The following is a 15,760-nucleotide window of genomic DNA, read 5'->3' on the forward strand; positions in this document are numbered from 1 at the left end:
AAGAGGACACTGGCAAACCTGATCAGACATGTTGAGGAAGGCCAGATGAGGGAGGTGATTGGCGACAAAGGTTCGCGCAGGTCATCAAAATCCATGAAACGACTGATTATCCCACCACGCACAGGAATAATACCGTTTGAGCCTACCGGTACTCCAGTCAAAAATAACATCCCTATCTGTCTTGGTATCTCTCCGCAGTGTGACATCTGATTTGCTGTGTTATGTGTGTCGAATTGTGTGAAGTTGCACCAAATGTGAAAAAATGTCCTCCCTAAGGACAATAAACTATCTTCTTTTTTTTTTTTATTTGGATTCCCTCCCTCCTTTTTCTCCCCAATTGTATCTGGCTAATTACCCGGTCACTGCTCCACCCCCTCTGCCGATCCGGGGAGGGCTGCAGACTACCACATGCCTCCTCCCGTACATGTGGAGTCACCAGCCGCCTCTTTTCACCTGACTGGAGTTTCGCCAGGGAGACGTAGCGCGTGAGAGGATCACGCTATTCCCCCCAGTCCCCCTCCCCCCCCCCCGAACAGGCGCCCTGACCAACCAGAGGAGGCGCTAGTGCGACCAGCCCTGTGATGGCCTGGCGGCCTGTCCAGGGTGTCTCTCCGCCTGCCGCCCAGTGACTGCTGGGATAGGCTCCAGCATCTCCGCGACCCTGAGAGCAGGATAAGCGGTTCAGACAATGGATGGATGGATGGATGGATGGATGGATGGGACGCCCGACCAAGCCGGACGTAACACAGGGATTCGAACCGGCGATCCCCGTTGTTGGTAGGCAACGCGATAGACTTCCACGCTACCCGGACGCGACAATAAACGGTCTCTCCGTCTGTCTGCCTATCCATCTGTGATTTATTTTACGTACCGTTTCAGTAATGTTCTAGTCATGTATGTAATTTTGCCAGGATCGTCTTTGGGAAACGGATTTATACACTGTCATGCTATCGCTTGAGGAGATGTTCAAAAGAAGGGGGGGAAAAAATCCTCCTCGCTCAAAAACACACCAATATAACATGACTGCATATTCAGACAACCATCCCTTTCCTTGGTCAAAGGAGCGTGCACGCGGTACACGGCTTCTGCTGTTAGTTTGCAGTAAAATAATTTTAGGTAGGAGGGGACCTTCGGCTTTCCTTGTGGCCTCTTTTTGTGAAGTAACCACAATCACAGTCAATAGGATTTATCTCAGGTCCTCGTGATCCGAAAGGACGGGGAAGTCAAGGTGAGGCCTCTCTTGGCTTGACAGTGTAATTCGGGGCTGTGCCCTCCTGAGCCTTTGCTGTTTCCGACAGGGAAAAAAAGGCCCTGACGGCCCCTTGTCACAGCCAGCGCACATTGTCCTCGTGAAATGTTGCCGCTGGATGGGAACTGACAGTGTGTGCCGTTAGTCGCAGTGACAGGCTGCGGTTCTGTGGCGGCTGGTTTGGCTCTCAACGTCAAATGCAGGGCGGAGAAAGTGCCGCTGTGAGTACAATAAGTCCTGCGTAACGTCAGGATCTGTCAGCGGTGTGGGGGAGAAAAGGATCGGCCATTTATTCATATAAAAAGGTAACATCAGAAATAAAGGCCCACGGGGTGTCTGGGTAGCGTCGCGGTCTGTTCCGTTGCCTACAAAACACGGGGATCGCCGGGTTCGAATCCCCGTGTCACCCTCCGGCTTGGTCGGGCGTCCCCTACAGACACAATTGGCCGCGTGTGCGGGTGGGGAGCCGGATGTGGGTGTGTGTCCTGGTCGCTGCGCTAGCGTCTCCTCTGGTCGGTCGGGGCGCCTGTTCAGGGGGGAGGGGGGAATAGCGTGATCCTCCCATGTGCTACTCCCCCCTGGCGAAACTCCTCACCGTCGGGTGAAAAGAAGCGTCTGGCGACTCCACATGTATGGGAGGAGGCATGTGGTAGTCTGCAGCCCTCGGCAGAGGGGGCGGAGCAACGACCGGGACGGCTCGGAAGAGCGGGGTAATTGGCTGGATGCAACTAGGGAGAAAAAGGGGGGGGGTAAATGCCCACAGGCTATTGATGAGCTGTTGATTAGAGACTTTTTTCCCGTCATTGCTCTGGATGGTAGTCAGTAAGGACAACACATGGGGACAACGGCATGGCGGGTCTGTTATGTTCTGGTCTAATGTGGGCTTGCTTGGGTTAGGAGTCCATCAGGAGAACGCACATCATGACTTGTGCTATTTTGTTTCAAGTACCTCAACTGATGTGCAGTAGCATGTCTGCGGTGTTTCTCCCATTGGCGTCGGTGCATCTGACATCACTGCACGCATCTGTTGCATGCACCGTTTGCACATGACCCCAGGCACCCCCCTCAGCCCGTTCTCCACACTGCTCTCCATTTGGTCGCAGATACTGGTCCTGGCCTGGAGATGAGCATGTTGTAGCAGGAGCTTTGTCTCTTCTGTCATAGCACCATTAAACAAAACACCCCGGTATCTGTCGTGTATAGGGGCTATATGTATGTGTGGATGTGTCCTGTGTGGTTGTCCTTCATGTAGTCATGTTGTGGTGTTTACTGTATTTATGTACCTGTGTGCGAGGCTTTGCGCAAACTGTGGCAACGAGTTTGCTTGGAAAGGGGCAATAAAGAATCTATCTATCTATCTATCTATCTATCTATCTATCTATCTATCTATCTATCTATCTATCTATCTATCTATCTATCTATCTTGATGCACATTACACAAAAACTGTAATACTAGATTTGTAATGTCAGTCTCTAATTCCTCTTATAGCTGTGCGAGCAATTGCCAACTGCTGTACCAAAGAGTCTCCCGTCATTTCGGTGTAGTTTAACCCAAAGGTGCAAGAGCACGTCCTGGCCGCGGTAGTCGTAGTGAACCGGGCTGAGAAGTAATTCAGTGCATTTCGTATATATCGTAAGGTTACGCATAAATCGAGGTAAAACTATAATTCGTGACAATTACTGCGAAAGAAAAAAGCTCTTTAACTTATAAACTATTAAAATCACTCCTGAAAAAAAGTAAGCCAACTTTTGGGTCACAAAGAAGCGTGTTTGAGGAACAAACAAATTGTCACTTCACCTTGAAGAAATCCCATTTACACTATGAATACACAAGTGGATTTCTGTGTAAAGCGCCTGGTACGTGACATCATCATGAAAACATGACAACACAATCAGAATCAGCTTTATTGGCTAAATGTGCCTCTGCACACGAGGAATTTGACTCTGGGTCACAGCAGCTTCTCGGCTCACACGAAAAAAGAAAAAGAAAAAACGATAAAAAAGGAAGGGGGGGGAAAAGGACAGAAGATAAATGGAACAACAACAGGACATTGGAGGCAAGCATGTATGCACAACAGATGTGTCACTACTATACAGACTATTGTTATGGTTGACTCATCAACAACCTATGCTCATATGATATACATTATTGCTTGTATATCATGTTGCCCATACACCATACTATATACCATACCATGACTCCACAACCCGCGGCACGGTGGCGGAGTGGTTAGCACAGTCGCCTCGCAACAAGAAGGTCCTGGGTTCAAGCCATGGGGTAGTCCAACCTTGGGGGTCGTCCTTTGCGTGGCGTTTGCATGTTCTCCCCGTGTCTGCGTGGGTTTCCTCCGGGTGCTCCGGTTTCCTCCCACAGGCCAAAGACATGTAGGTCAGGTGAATCGGCCATGCTAAATTGTCCCTAGGTGTGAATGTGTCAGCCCTGTGATGGACTGGTGGCCTGTCCAGGATGTCTCCCTGCCTGCCGCCCAATGACTGCTGGGATAGGCTCCGGCATCCCGCGACCCTGAGTAGGATAAGCGGTTTGTATAATGGATGGATGGATGGACTCCACAACCCATCATCCCCATACAATGTTATATACTCCTGCTATATTGCACTATATTACCTTATGTACCAGAAGTATACACTATATGTTCATCTACCTCACAAGTACATTACTATAATATATATACCTATGTTACAACCACAACAATAACAGCAGTAATTGTAACCAGTATACAGCAGTTGAATATGGATTTACAATTGTACATTTGTATTGCACATCTGGTTTAAAGAGTAGTGCACATCGTAAATATGTAGGTGAGACATCTTGACCAGAGGGGGCTATTTACAAAGTATCATATTTACATAATAAGTGTCCGTTATTGCACTATGTTGTTAAGTGTTCATGAGAGAGATGGCCTCTGGTGGTTTTGGTGCACATTGCTCTGTAGCACATGCCAGAGGGTGGGAGTTCAAACAGACTGTGACCTGGGTGTGGGGAGTCTATGCTGATTCTGCCCGCCTATTTTCAGGCTCTAGAGGTGTACAGTTCCTGCAAGGTGAGCAGGGGAGTGAGTGCCAATGATTTTTTCTGCTGTCCTTACTGTTTGCTGCAGCCTGTTCCTATTCTGTTTTATTGCTGCTCCGAACCAGACCATGATGGATGTGCTCAGGACAGATTCAGTGACAGCGGTGTGGAACTGGCTCAACAGCTCCTGTGGCAGACCAAATTTCCTCAATTGCTGTAGAAGGAACATCCTCTGCTGGGCCTTTTTGAGAATGGAGTTAATGTTGGTGTCTTACTTCAGGTCTATGGAAATGGTAGTCCCCAGAAACTTGAAGGTCTCCACAGTTGACACAGGGCTGTTGGATATTGTGAGGGGGAGCAGTGCTGAGAGGTGTCTCCTAAAGTCCACTGTTATCTGCACAGTCTTGAGTATGTTCATCTCCAAGTTGCTCTGGCTACACCAGAGCACCAGCCACTCAACCTCTCGCTGATATGCAGACTCATCCTGGATGAGTCTGATGACCGTAGTGTCATCTGCAAACTTCAGTAGTTTAACAGCTGGGTCCTTGGAGGTGCAGTCATTGGTGTAGAGGGAGAAGAGCAGTGGGGAGAGGACATATCCCTGGGGAGCACCAGTGCTGACTGTCCATATACCAGAAGTGACCCCCCCCCCCGAATATGCTAGCAAAATTAAAGCTATCTGAGAATAATATGAAAAACAAATGTCGTTTTTGATACTTTTTATCTCTGGCATATTTAAGACTAGCTATTCAACAAAAATCCCAATCACAAATGCATTTGTAAGTACTTATTTCAATGATTTTGATTGAGTGTGACATGGTGCACAAGAAGTATATAGGTATAGGGCATATAGTGGTTTTGAACAACAAGAAGACAAGTTGTGGTTTGCAAGAATATATGGCAGAACAAGCTTGTAAGACCACCACCAATAGATATTACAGCATAGCTGAAATGCAGACAAAAAAAAAAGCAAACTTGAAAACACTCAGAAGAATGAAAAAACATGTTGGATCCAAACCTAGAACGAACATACATGTTGTCGAGGCAGGCACATATTCAAGTTTCAAGATACTTTATTGCCATTTGCAACCACTAGTGCGTTGAAAACCTTACATACTCACTTGCAATATAAAAGGTGAAATGTAAATAGAGAGTCCAGAAAAATGCAGTTCACAAAAAACACAATCAACAATCAACACTTTGCACAGTATACCTAATAAGAAATGTACACAATAGTCACACAACATTTACAGTATACACAGTAACACAGCAATCCCACCGACACAGTAAAAACAGACAGCAGAACAAAAGTGTGGTGAAGTAGGTGGGAGGTGCGTCAGTGACGGTAAACAGTTGGTAGTGTGTCAAGGGTGCGTAGGGAGTAAACAGTCCATGGTAATGTTCAGTACACAGTAGTAACAGTAATGTACACGGTTCTGTGAAGCCGAGTAAACAGCAGTGTTCAGTGTGCCGAGGGCAGAGGTTTGTTGGCATGTATTTGATGCTTAGCTGGTGGCTATTTATTATTGTTGAGGATGAGCATCGCCTCTGGGTAGAGGCTGTTTTTGATCTGGTGGTCTGGGTTTTCATGGTGCACCACGTCTTACCAGAAAGACATATGAAAGAGAGAAGCACTGATGCCAGTGTGGTTAAATATTTTTTGGACCAGTAAGTTTCTTCAACAAGACAGCTCCGGTATTTAATGTGTTATTTTTGTGTGCAAGTGCATAATTTATTTATTTATTTTTTAACATTCTTAGCTATTGTGCCAAACAGAAGCGTATTGCAGAAGTATGTCATTATAGGGGGCAGAGCGGTCGCCTCACAGCAAGAAGATCCTGGGTTCGAACCCCAGGGTAGTCCAACCTTGGGGGGGGGGGGTCATCCCGAGTCGTCCTCTGTGTGCAGTTTGCATGTTCTCCCCGTGTCTCTGTGGGTTTCCTCCGGGGGCTCTGGTTTCCTCCCACAGTCCAAAGACATGTAGGTCAGGTGAATCGGCCGTACTAAATTGTCCCTAGGTGTGAATGTGTGTGTGTGTGTGTCGGCCCTGTGATGGACTGGCGGCCTGTCCAGGGTGTCTCCCCACCTCCTGCCCAATGACTGCTGGGATAGGCTCCAGCATCCCGCGACCCCAGTTGGGATAAGCGGCTTGGATAATGGATAATAGATGTCCAAAGGAGTTGAATCAAGTGCAACTGGACTTGGTATATATTCACAGACATAATGGATGTCGTTGTGGGACAGTAGGTTGACAATAGACCAGTGATGTTAATGGACAACAACATTGCCTAGCGAACATACATGGCTGTCTGCCAAAGCGATCAAAGTTTGCTGATGGTAGCTTGTATATGTTCAACAGTTCAGAAAAGTTCAGGAAAAGGGGTTTTTATTCATCACCGGAATATTTTTTTTTTTTAAATCTTTCCACTGCTGGAAGTAGTTTTAGCTGTGTTTTGAATACCCAATACACCCATTTTGTTTTAATAAACCAGATGGATTCAGGCTGAGGACGGTCTATCACAAGCTGATTTGAATGTTGGTGCTCTTTCCTTGACATCCTTAACAAAGGCGAGCCACACGCGGCCACACAGTAACCGTGTTGCGGCTCTCCGCTGATGTTTATTCATGAGCTCACGCCAGAATAGTAACCCGCTGACGGTACATGTGTTTTTTTCAGGGAGGGATGTTTTGCGTAGGGTCTCTTTGCATCAACTCTTCTTCATGTGGAATGAGGGGGTGCGCCCGGCGTCGTGCCCCGCCATGATCAAGTGTTGCTGTTGAAGCTGAATGGTAGGGCTCCGATTCGTGTATCGTAGTGAATTTGTTGCATTAGGTTTAGTTAAATATAGTTCTTTGTATCCTTGGGATTTTTTTTTTTTTTGTGAAAATGATCTAATATTGTTTTCTTGTGATCCCAAGATAAAAAAATCTCTCCTGTGTTCAAGGTCCCGAAACAGGTCAGTGAGAGAGAAAGATGACCATGAATTTTGCATTTGATAATTGGATTGAGTGATGTTGGGCAGAGGCGTTTGTTGTGTACGACATGTATATTCATGGCACACTGCCTTTGCTTAAGTTCTTCTTCTCCCACCGCGTCTCTTTGCTACCGCAGGTTGTGGAATAAGGGCACAGCGTTCGAATGTAAACTCCTTGAAATTCAGGGGACCTAACAGGTCCCTGATCTGCTAGAATGTAAATGCGCAGACTACGGATATACCCCTCAGCATCTGAACGCTATCGCCGAGGTGCAGCCGTTGTCTGTCATAGGACTAGTGTAGCAGAAGAGGGCCGCCCCCCCCCCATCCCACCACACTTTAATCACGTTCCTAAATTCCATCCATCCATCCATTGTCCGAATCGCTTATCCTGCTCTCAGGGTCACGGGGATGCTGGAGCCTATCCCAGCAGCCATTGGGCGGCAGGCGGGGAGACACCCTGGACAGGCCGCCAGTCCATCACAGGGTCCACACACACACACACACACACACACACACGCACACACTCATACCTAGGGACAATTTAGTACGGCCGATTCACCTGACCGACATGTCTTTGGACTGTGGGAGGAAACCGGAGCTCCCGGAGGAAACCCACACAGACATGGGGAGAACATGCAAACTCCACACATTGGACGACCCGGGATGACCCCAAAGGTTGGACATCCCCGGGGCTCGAACCCAAAACCTTCTTGCTGTGAGGCAACCGGGCTAGCCACTGCGCCACTGTGCCGCACGTTCATAAATTCATTCACAGAATCTCCCTCCTGTGTATACCGCTGGAAGTTTGAGTCCAAAACTTTACAGACGTACTTCCTCTTACAGCTCGTGGACTCAAGAGTGAAGCCGTTTAGACAAACAGACAATTCACAAGGGTGGAAACTACTTCAGCCGATTATAAACCGTACGTGTCAGATGGACAGCAATATCTCACACACAGTCTGTATTGTCAGTAGTTGAGCGTTGACATGACGGGAAAGCAAGACCCGTGGACTTTACAGCTGTTTAAGACAGTCTCTCCCGACTGGCGCTGCTGCCGTGAAGCCTCCAACGTTAATGTGTATAGACACCCAAAGCGCTTCACATTGAAGGGGGTAACTCACTCCAACCACCACCAATGTGTAGCACCCACCTGGGTGATGCACAGCAGTCATTTTGCACCAGAACGCTCACCACACATCAGCTTGGGGTGGAGAGGGAGGAATCATTGAGCCAATTACATGGGGGGATGATTAGGTGGCCAGATGGAGAGAGCCAGGTTGGGAATTTTGCCAGGACACCAGGGGACCCCCTACTCTTTGTGATAAGTGCCATGGGATCTTTATGACCACCGTGAGTCTGGGCCTTGATTTAACGTCTCATCCGAAGGACGGCGTCTCCTACAGCACAGTGTCCCCGTCACTGCACTGGGACACTGGGATTTGATATTGATGTTTTTATTAGGACCAGAGGGAAGACTGCCCCCTACTGCCCACCAACACTACTTCCAGCAGCAACTCAGTTTTCCCGGGAGGTCTCCCATCCAAGTACTAGCCTGCTTAGCTTCCGTCATTGGGCAGAGCCAGGGTACATGTTGGTATACTTGCGGAGCTACATCAATTATATGTAAACGGAAGTGTAAATAATTTGTATTAAGTTGTGCAGCATGTTGGGTCGAGACACAGTGAACTGGTTCACAGTTATTAAATTAGTTGGAAAAAAAATAATACTGTGCTCTGGCTTGTAACTAGCAAATAAATGTGACTTCACATGGTTTGGAGGGTCTCAAGACCGGTCTCTACAAATTAGCCTCTGAACTGTCACATTTTTCCATCTTTTAGTTAAGCTGTACCAGAATAGACTGAACCATTTATAATATCAAGTAACTCTCAACCTTATGTACAGAGCCGCAGATCCCCATTAAACACTTGATAATATAATCTATCAGATCTATAAATATGTCAGCATGTGGATCTAATAAGAGCCACATACTGATACTGATCTGTGTATTTTAACAGATATTGTCAACGGTATGGCCAATTGTCCAGTTGTCAGTAGTATTAATTTCCCTCTAGAAATTGGTATGCTTGACTTATACACTACCGTTCAAAAGTTTGGGATCACCCAAACAATTTTGTGTTTTCCATGAAAAGTCACACTTATTCACCACCATATGTTGTGAAATGAATAGAAAATAGAGTCAAGACATTGACAAGGTTAGAAATAATGATTTGTATTTGAAATAAGATTTTTTTTACATCAAACTTTGCTTTCATCAAAGAATCCTCCATTTGCAGCAATTACAGCATTGCAGACCTTTGGCATTCTAGCTGTTAATTTGTTGAGGTAATCTGGAGAAATTGCACCCCACGCTTCCAGAAGCAGCTCCCACAAGTTGGATTGGTTGGATGGGCACTTCTTTGAGCAGATTGAGTTTCTGGAGCATCACATTTGTGGGGTCAATTAAACGCTCAAAATGGCCAGAAAAAGAGAACTTTCATCTGAAACTCGACAGTCTATTCTTGTTCTTAGAAATGAAGGCTATTCCATGCGAGAAATTGCTAAGAAATTGAAGATTTCCTACACCGGTGTGTACTACTCCCTTCAGAGGACAGCACAAACAGGCTCTAACCAGAGTAGAAAAAGAAGTGGGAGGCCGCGTTGCACAACTGAGCAAGAAGATAAGTACATTAGAGTCTCTAGTTTGAGAAACAGACGCCTCACAGGTCCCCAACTGGCATCTTCATTAAATAGTACCTGTTAGAGCCTGTTTGTGCTGTCCTCTGAAGGGAGTAGTACACACCGGTGTAGGAAATCTTCAATTTCTTAGCAATTTCTCGCATGGAATAGCCTTCATTTCTAAGAACAAGAATAGACTGTCGAGTTTCAGATGAAAGTTCTCTTTTTCTGGCCATTTTGAGCGTTTAATTGACCCCACAAATGTGATGCTCCAGAAACTCAATCTGCTCAAAGAAGTGCCCATCCAACCAATCCAACTTGTGGGAGCTGCTTCTGGAAGCGTGGGGTGCAATTTCTCCAGATTACCTCAACAAATTAACAGCTAGAATGCCAAAGGTCTGCAATGCTGTAATTGCTGCAAATGGAGGATTCTTTGACGAAAGCAAAGTTTGATGTAAAAAAAATCTTATTTCAAATACAAATCATTATTTCTAACCTTGTCAATGTCTTGACTCTATTTTCTATTCATTTCACAACATATGGTGGTGAATAAGTGTGACTTTTCATGGAAAACACAAAATTGTTTGGGTGATCCCAAACTTTTGAACGGTAGTGTATTTCTTTAATGAAATGTGAGAAAAAGAAGAAAAAAATGTACCAGAAAAAGGGCATTTCATTTCCTACAGTATCCAATAGCTAGTATTGCAGCGGCCTGTCTTTTGGTGGATTGGCCTTGATTCCAAGATTTCAGCGAAAGTGGATTTCTGAGAGCTTTTCTGCTTTCTGGCACTTCCCATTCCGTGGCCGGTACCATTCTCAGTTATTGTGCAGTGCACTGAAGCACTAAATCAGCTGAGAAGGCCGTCAGATGGGAGCCAGTCCTACTTAACCAATGTGAGGTTTGACTTCCCGCCGTTTGAAAGAGGATATCATCTGAGAAAATGCTTTAGATGTTGTTATGTGTTAGAAAATCAGGACAATAATGGATGGAGGATGTTACTGATTGAGGCTGCCCCTCGATGTGTGTGTGTCTGTGTGGTTCAGGGGTGTGAATCCACATGTAAATATGTGTGAATGCAAAAATGCAGAAAACCCACACTTTGCCATAGTGAGAGAGAGAGAGAGAGCGAGAGAGAGTTGAAACAAGACAGCTTAAACACAACCATAACCAAGTGCAGATATACAGTAGTGCCCACATTGTCAAACATTCAGTCTTAATTACATGACAACCATCTAACAAGTAACAGTCATGGTTGCAGCCCCTTACTATGCAAGCATTCAGCAACTGTTTCCATGTAAACATATGTAATGTACAGCCGTTGCTGTCATGCATTTGTCCATAGATTGCCCTTTGCTTACTTATAATTGATTTTTGGATTGGGGGGCAAGTTAAGTATCAGAATGTCAATACCTGAAATGGCCAAAAGCATGTGTGTACAGGCAATGCACCGGTCAGTGATGGCACGCATTCTTAGCAGCATCACATGCAGTTTTGCTGTGACTCTTTTGCATTCCCTGTCTAGTGTGTTATGAGTCAGTGATGGCATGTCCAAATAATTACTGCTGGTTGTTCGTAAACTAGCTTAAATAGAGGAGGCATTTTATCATATTATATTATATTATATTTTAATATATTTTGTTATATTATGAAATGAGATGAGATGAGATGAGATATTAGGCACGGTGGTGCATTGGTTAATGTGGTTGCCTCACAGCAAGAAGGTCCCGGGTTCGAACCCTGGGGTTGTCCAACCTTGGGGGTCATCCCAGGTCGTCCTCTGTGTGGAGTTTGCATGTTCTCCCCGTGTCTGCGTGGGTTTCCTCCGGGTGCTCCAGTTTCCTCCCACAGTCCAAAGACATGTGTGTCAGGTGAGTCGGCCATACTAAATTGTCCCTAGGTGTGATTGTGTCAGCCTTGTGGCGGCCTGTCCAGGGTGTCTCCCCGCCTGCCACCCAATGACTGCTGGGATAGGCTCCAGCATCCCGTGGCCCTACTTTGGATAAGCAGCTTGGATAATGGATGGATTATATTATATTATATTATATTATAGAAATACACTGATTAGGGGATGCCTCTGACCTATTGACTGTTTTCATCTTCTCCAGGTAACCTCTCCAAAACCTGCACAGAGGATGGCTGGACAGAGATGCATCCCATTGACATTGCTGTGAACTGCGGGTACAATCTAAATAGCACTGGAGACGACGTGAGTAGACCAGTGCAAACCCCAACCTCCGTTGGTATTAGGATAGATACTACTCATCTGTTATCATCCAAGCTCCTCGGGTGCTGGAATGGTTGGGATTCTTCTTCTTTGTCTTCTTTTTGTATTTTTCCGTAAAAGCATCTGGATCTCAGGAACTGTATGTATATCAACCAAACTTAGTAGATTGGTCTGAAGTCTCATCCACCCATTCAGGCAATAAAAGCTACATTAGCCTTATGGTAGTGCTATAACAAGGAATGCTATGTTTTTTTCTAGTGACTTCTTAATTTTATTTTATTTTTTGTCAATTACTAAGTTTCATGTCCATGGATTCTCTGAAACGTGGTGAATCCAGTCCACGTATCACTTCTAATTTCCATTATAACGGATTTGCCGTAATTGTATTTCATTTTTTAAAAATCACAAAAATCAAATAGTACACTGCTCAAAAAAATAAGGGGAACACCTAAAAACACAATATAGACCTCGATGAATGAAATATTTCAGCTGAAAATCTTTATTTATTAGACAGAGGAATGTGTTTAGAGAAAAATAACCTATGAATGATCAATGGAAATCAAAATCATTAGCCCATTAAGGTCTGGATTCAGAATCATACTCAAAATCAAAGTGGAAAATGAGAACATAGGCTGATCCAACTTCTGTGGAAATTCTTCAAGACGATTCAAAATGAGGCTCAGTAGTGTGTGTGGCCTCCACGTGCCTGTATGCACTCCCTACAACGTCTGGGCATGCTCCTAATGAGACGACGGATGGTCTCCTGAGGGATCTCCTCCCAGACCTGGATCAGGGCATCGGTCAACTCCTGGACAGTCTGTGGTGCGACATCGCGTTGGCGGATGGTACGAGACATGATGTCCCAGAGGTGCTCGATTGGATTCAGGTCTGGGGAACGTGCAGGCCAGTCCATAGCATCAATGCCCTCGACATACAGGAACTGCTGACACACTCTGGCCACATGAGGACGAGCATTGTCATGCATGAGCAGGAACCCAGGGCCCACTGCACCAGCATATGGTCTGACAATGGGTCTGAGGATCTCATCCCGGTACCTAATGGCAGTCATGGTACCTCTGGCTAGCACGTAGAGGTCTGTGCGGCCCTCCAAGGATATGCCTCCCCAGACCATCACTGACCCACCGCCAAACCGGTCATGCTGGAGGATGTTGCAGGCAGCAGAACGTTCTCCACAGCGTCTCCAGACTCTCTCACGTCTGTCACATGTGTTCAGTGTGAACCTGCTCTCATCTGTGAAGAGCACAGGGCAAAGGTCAATCGGGCTGCACGGTGTTGGGCTGTGAGCACAGGCCCCGATTGTGGACGTCGGGCCCTCATACCATCCTCATGCATTCTGTTTCTCACTGTTTGAGCAGAAACCTGCACATTAGTGGCCTGTTGAAGGTCGTTTTGTAGGGCTCCGGCAGTGCTCCTCCTGTTCCTCCTTGCACAAAGGACCAGATAGCGGTCCTGCTGCGGGGTTGTTGTCCTCCTGCGGCCCCCTCCACGTCTCCTGGTTTACTGGCCTGTCTCCTGGTACCTCCTCCATGCTCTGGACACTGTGCTGGGAGACACATCAAATCTTCTTGCCACAGCACGTATTGATGTGCCATCCTGGATGAGCTGCACTACCTGAGCAACTTCTGTAGGTTGCAGATACCGCCTCATGCCACCTCTAGTGGTGAGGGCACTAGCAAAATGAAAAACTAACCAAAGATCGGCCAGAAAAGATGAGGACAGGCAAATGGTCTGTGGCCACCACCTGCAAATCCATTCCTTTTATAGGGGTTGTCTTGCAAATTGTCTAATTTCCACCAGGTGGAAATTAGACAATTTACCAACAGGTGAAATTGATTCACAAATCAGTGTTGCTTCCTAACTGGACAGGTTGATATCTCAAAAGTGTGATTGACTTGGAGCTACATTGCATTGCTTATGTGTTCCCTTTATTTTTTTGAGCAGTGTATTTGTGACCACCCAAGTAATTATTTGTTGTTTTTTCCAGAATTTTTTTCTCTAAAAATTGAAATTTTGTCAAATTTTCATTCTTCGTACAACAGTATAGAAATGTGGAGTGATTTGCATATCATGCCATGTTTGAAATCTCTTGAAGGGCTGAACAGATGCTGTTTATCTGTACCAACATCTTATCTTCAGACGCTTCTCTGTCAGTTCACCAGTCAGGCTAAGACAAACATGCACCAGCCTTTCAAGTTAAATCAAGTCACATTTTATTCATACAGCCCTCAGTCACAGTGCAGTCCTACGGGGCTTTACAGTCACATTCTCCAACAAATGGAAACAGAATAGGTGCTGATATACGACACCCCCATCCTCTGGCACTGGATTCAGATGAGGAAAAACTCCACAGGAAACACCATCCATCCATCCATCCATCCATCCATCCATCCATCCATCCATCCATCCATCCATCCATCCATCCATCTCTGTGAGCTTGTAAAAATAGCAAGAAACTATAGTAAATTAATCAATGTCTTATGATTGTCATATAGGACACCGGTCGTAATGTCATTATTCATTTATTATCATTATGCTTGTGGTCATGATCATAATAAATGATCATGACCACGAGTGACATCATAACTGTATTGACATACTGAGATAATTCAAGTACTTTTCTAAAACTAACATTGGCAAAGTGCAGTGTTGCCAAGACTAGACAAATGAAAGACAAGGTTACGCACGCAAAGAAAAGGACAGGACAGTGGCGTAAACAGACCTGGCCATGAGGGTGAGGGGGTGTGGCGGGGTACGAATGGTGGTCAGAGCGAGGGAATATGTTTTTCTCCCACTGTGAATAAACTCAGCTGCCCAGCAGGGAGTGGTCTGAGAAAGTCAGTGAGCAGGAAGGCACGGATATGAGTGCTTCTTTTGTTTTCTCCGTGGGTGGCTGTCAGGCCCATCTAGAAAACGGCAATGACAATTGTCAGTGTCACGGCTCCAGTATTCATGTCCCTCGCTCCGCTCTGGGCCCTTGTTGGATGCTGTCCATTGTTACTCTTATTACCGTTCGTCGTTACTAACTCATTTCCTCGCAGACAACACGGCTGAGTGTACATGGAAGACTCATATCTACAGCTGGATCAACAAATCTATGACTGTAAACATCTTCTAGGAAGTTCTCCACCTCTACTGATGGGTAATAGAAATGAATAGCAAAATAGCATTGTGATTGGTGAAATACACATAAATTTTGCATTCTATTTTTTTTTGGGGGGGGGATTCCCCCCGCCTTTTTCTCCCCAATGGTACTTGGCCAATTACCCCGACTCTTCTGAGCTGTCCCGGTCACTGCTCCACCCCCTCTGCCGATCCGGGGAGGGCTGCAGACTACCACACGCCTCCTCCGATACATGTGGAGTCGCCAGCCGCTTCTTCTCACCTGACAGTGAGGAGTTTGACGAGGGGGACGTAGCGCGTGGGAGGATCAAACTATACCCCCAGTTCCCCCTCCCCTCTGACCAGGTGCCCTGACCGACCAGAGGAGGCGCTAGTGCAGTGACCAGGACACATACCCACATCCGGCTTCCCATCTGCAGATACAGCCGATTGAGTCTGTAGGGACGCCCGACCAAGCCGG

The 15,760-nt window shown here is 46.1% G+C and overlaps 1 protein-coding gene across 1 annotated transcript in view; it reads left to right on the plus strand.

Annotated features, from left to right (window-relative positions):
- Positions 1–15,760, plus strand: part of vipr1b (vasoactive intestinal peptide receptor 1b) — a 108,803-nt gene that overhangs the window by 46,908 nt on the left and 46,135 nt on the right. The window contains exon 4 of the mRNA XM_056299480.1: positions 12,041–12,141. Within this exon, the coding sequence (XP_056155455.1) occupies positions 12,041–12,141 (101 nt within the window). The remainder of the gene's footprint in view (positions 1–12,040; positions 12,142–15,760) is intronic.

The sequence above is a fragment of the Lampris incognitus genome, chromosome 19, assembly GCF_029633865.1.
Source record: "Lampris incognitus isolate fLamInc1 chromosome 19, fLamInc1.hap2, whole genome shotgun sequence".
Classification (NCBI taxonomy): Eukaryota; Metazoa; Chordata; class Actinopteri; order Lampriformes; family Lampridae; genus Lampris; species Lampris incognitus.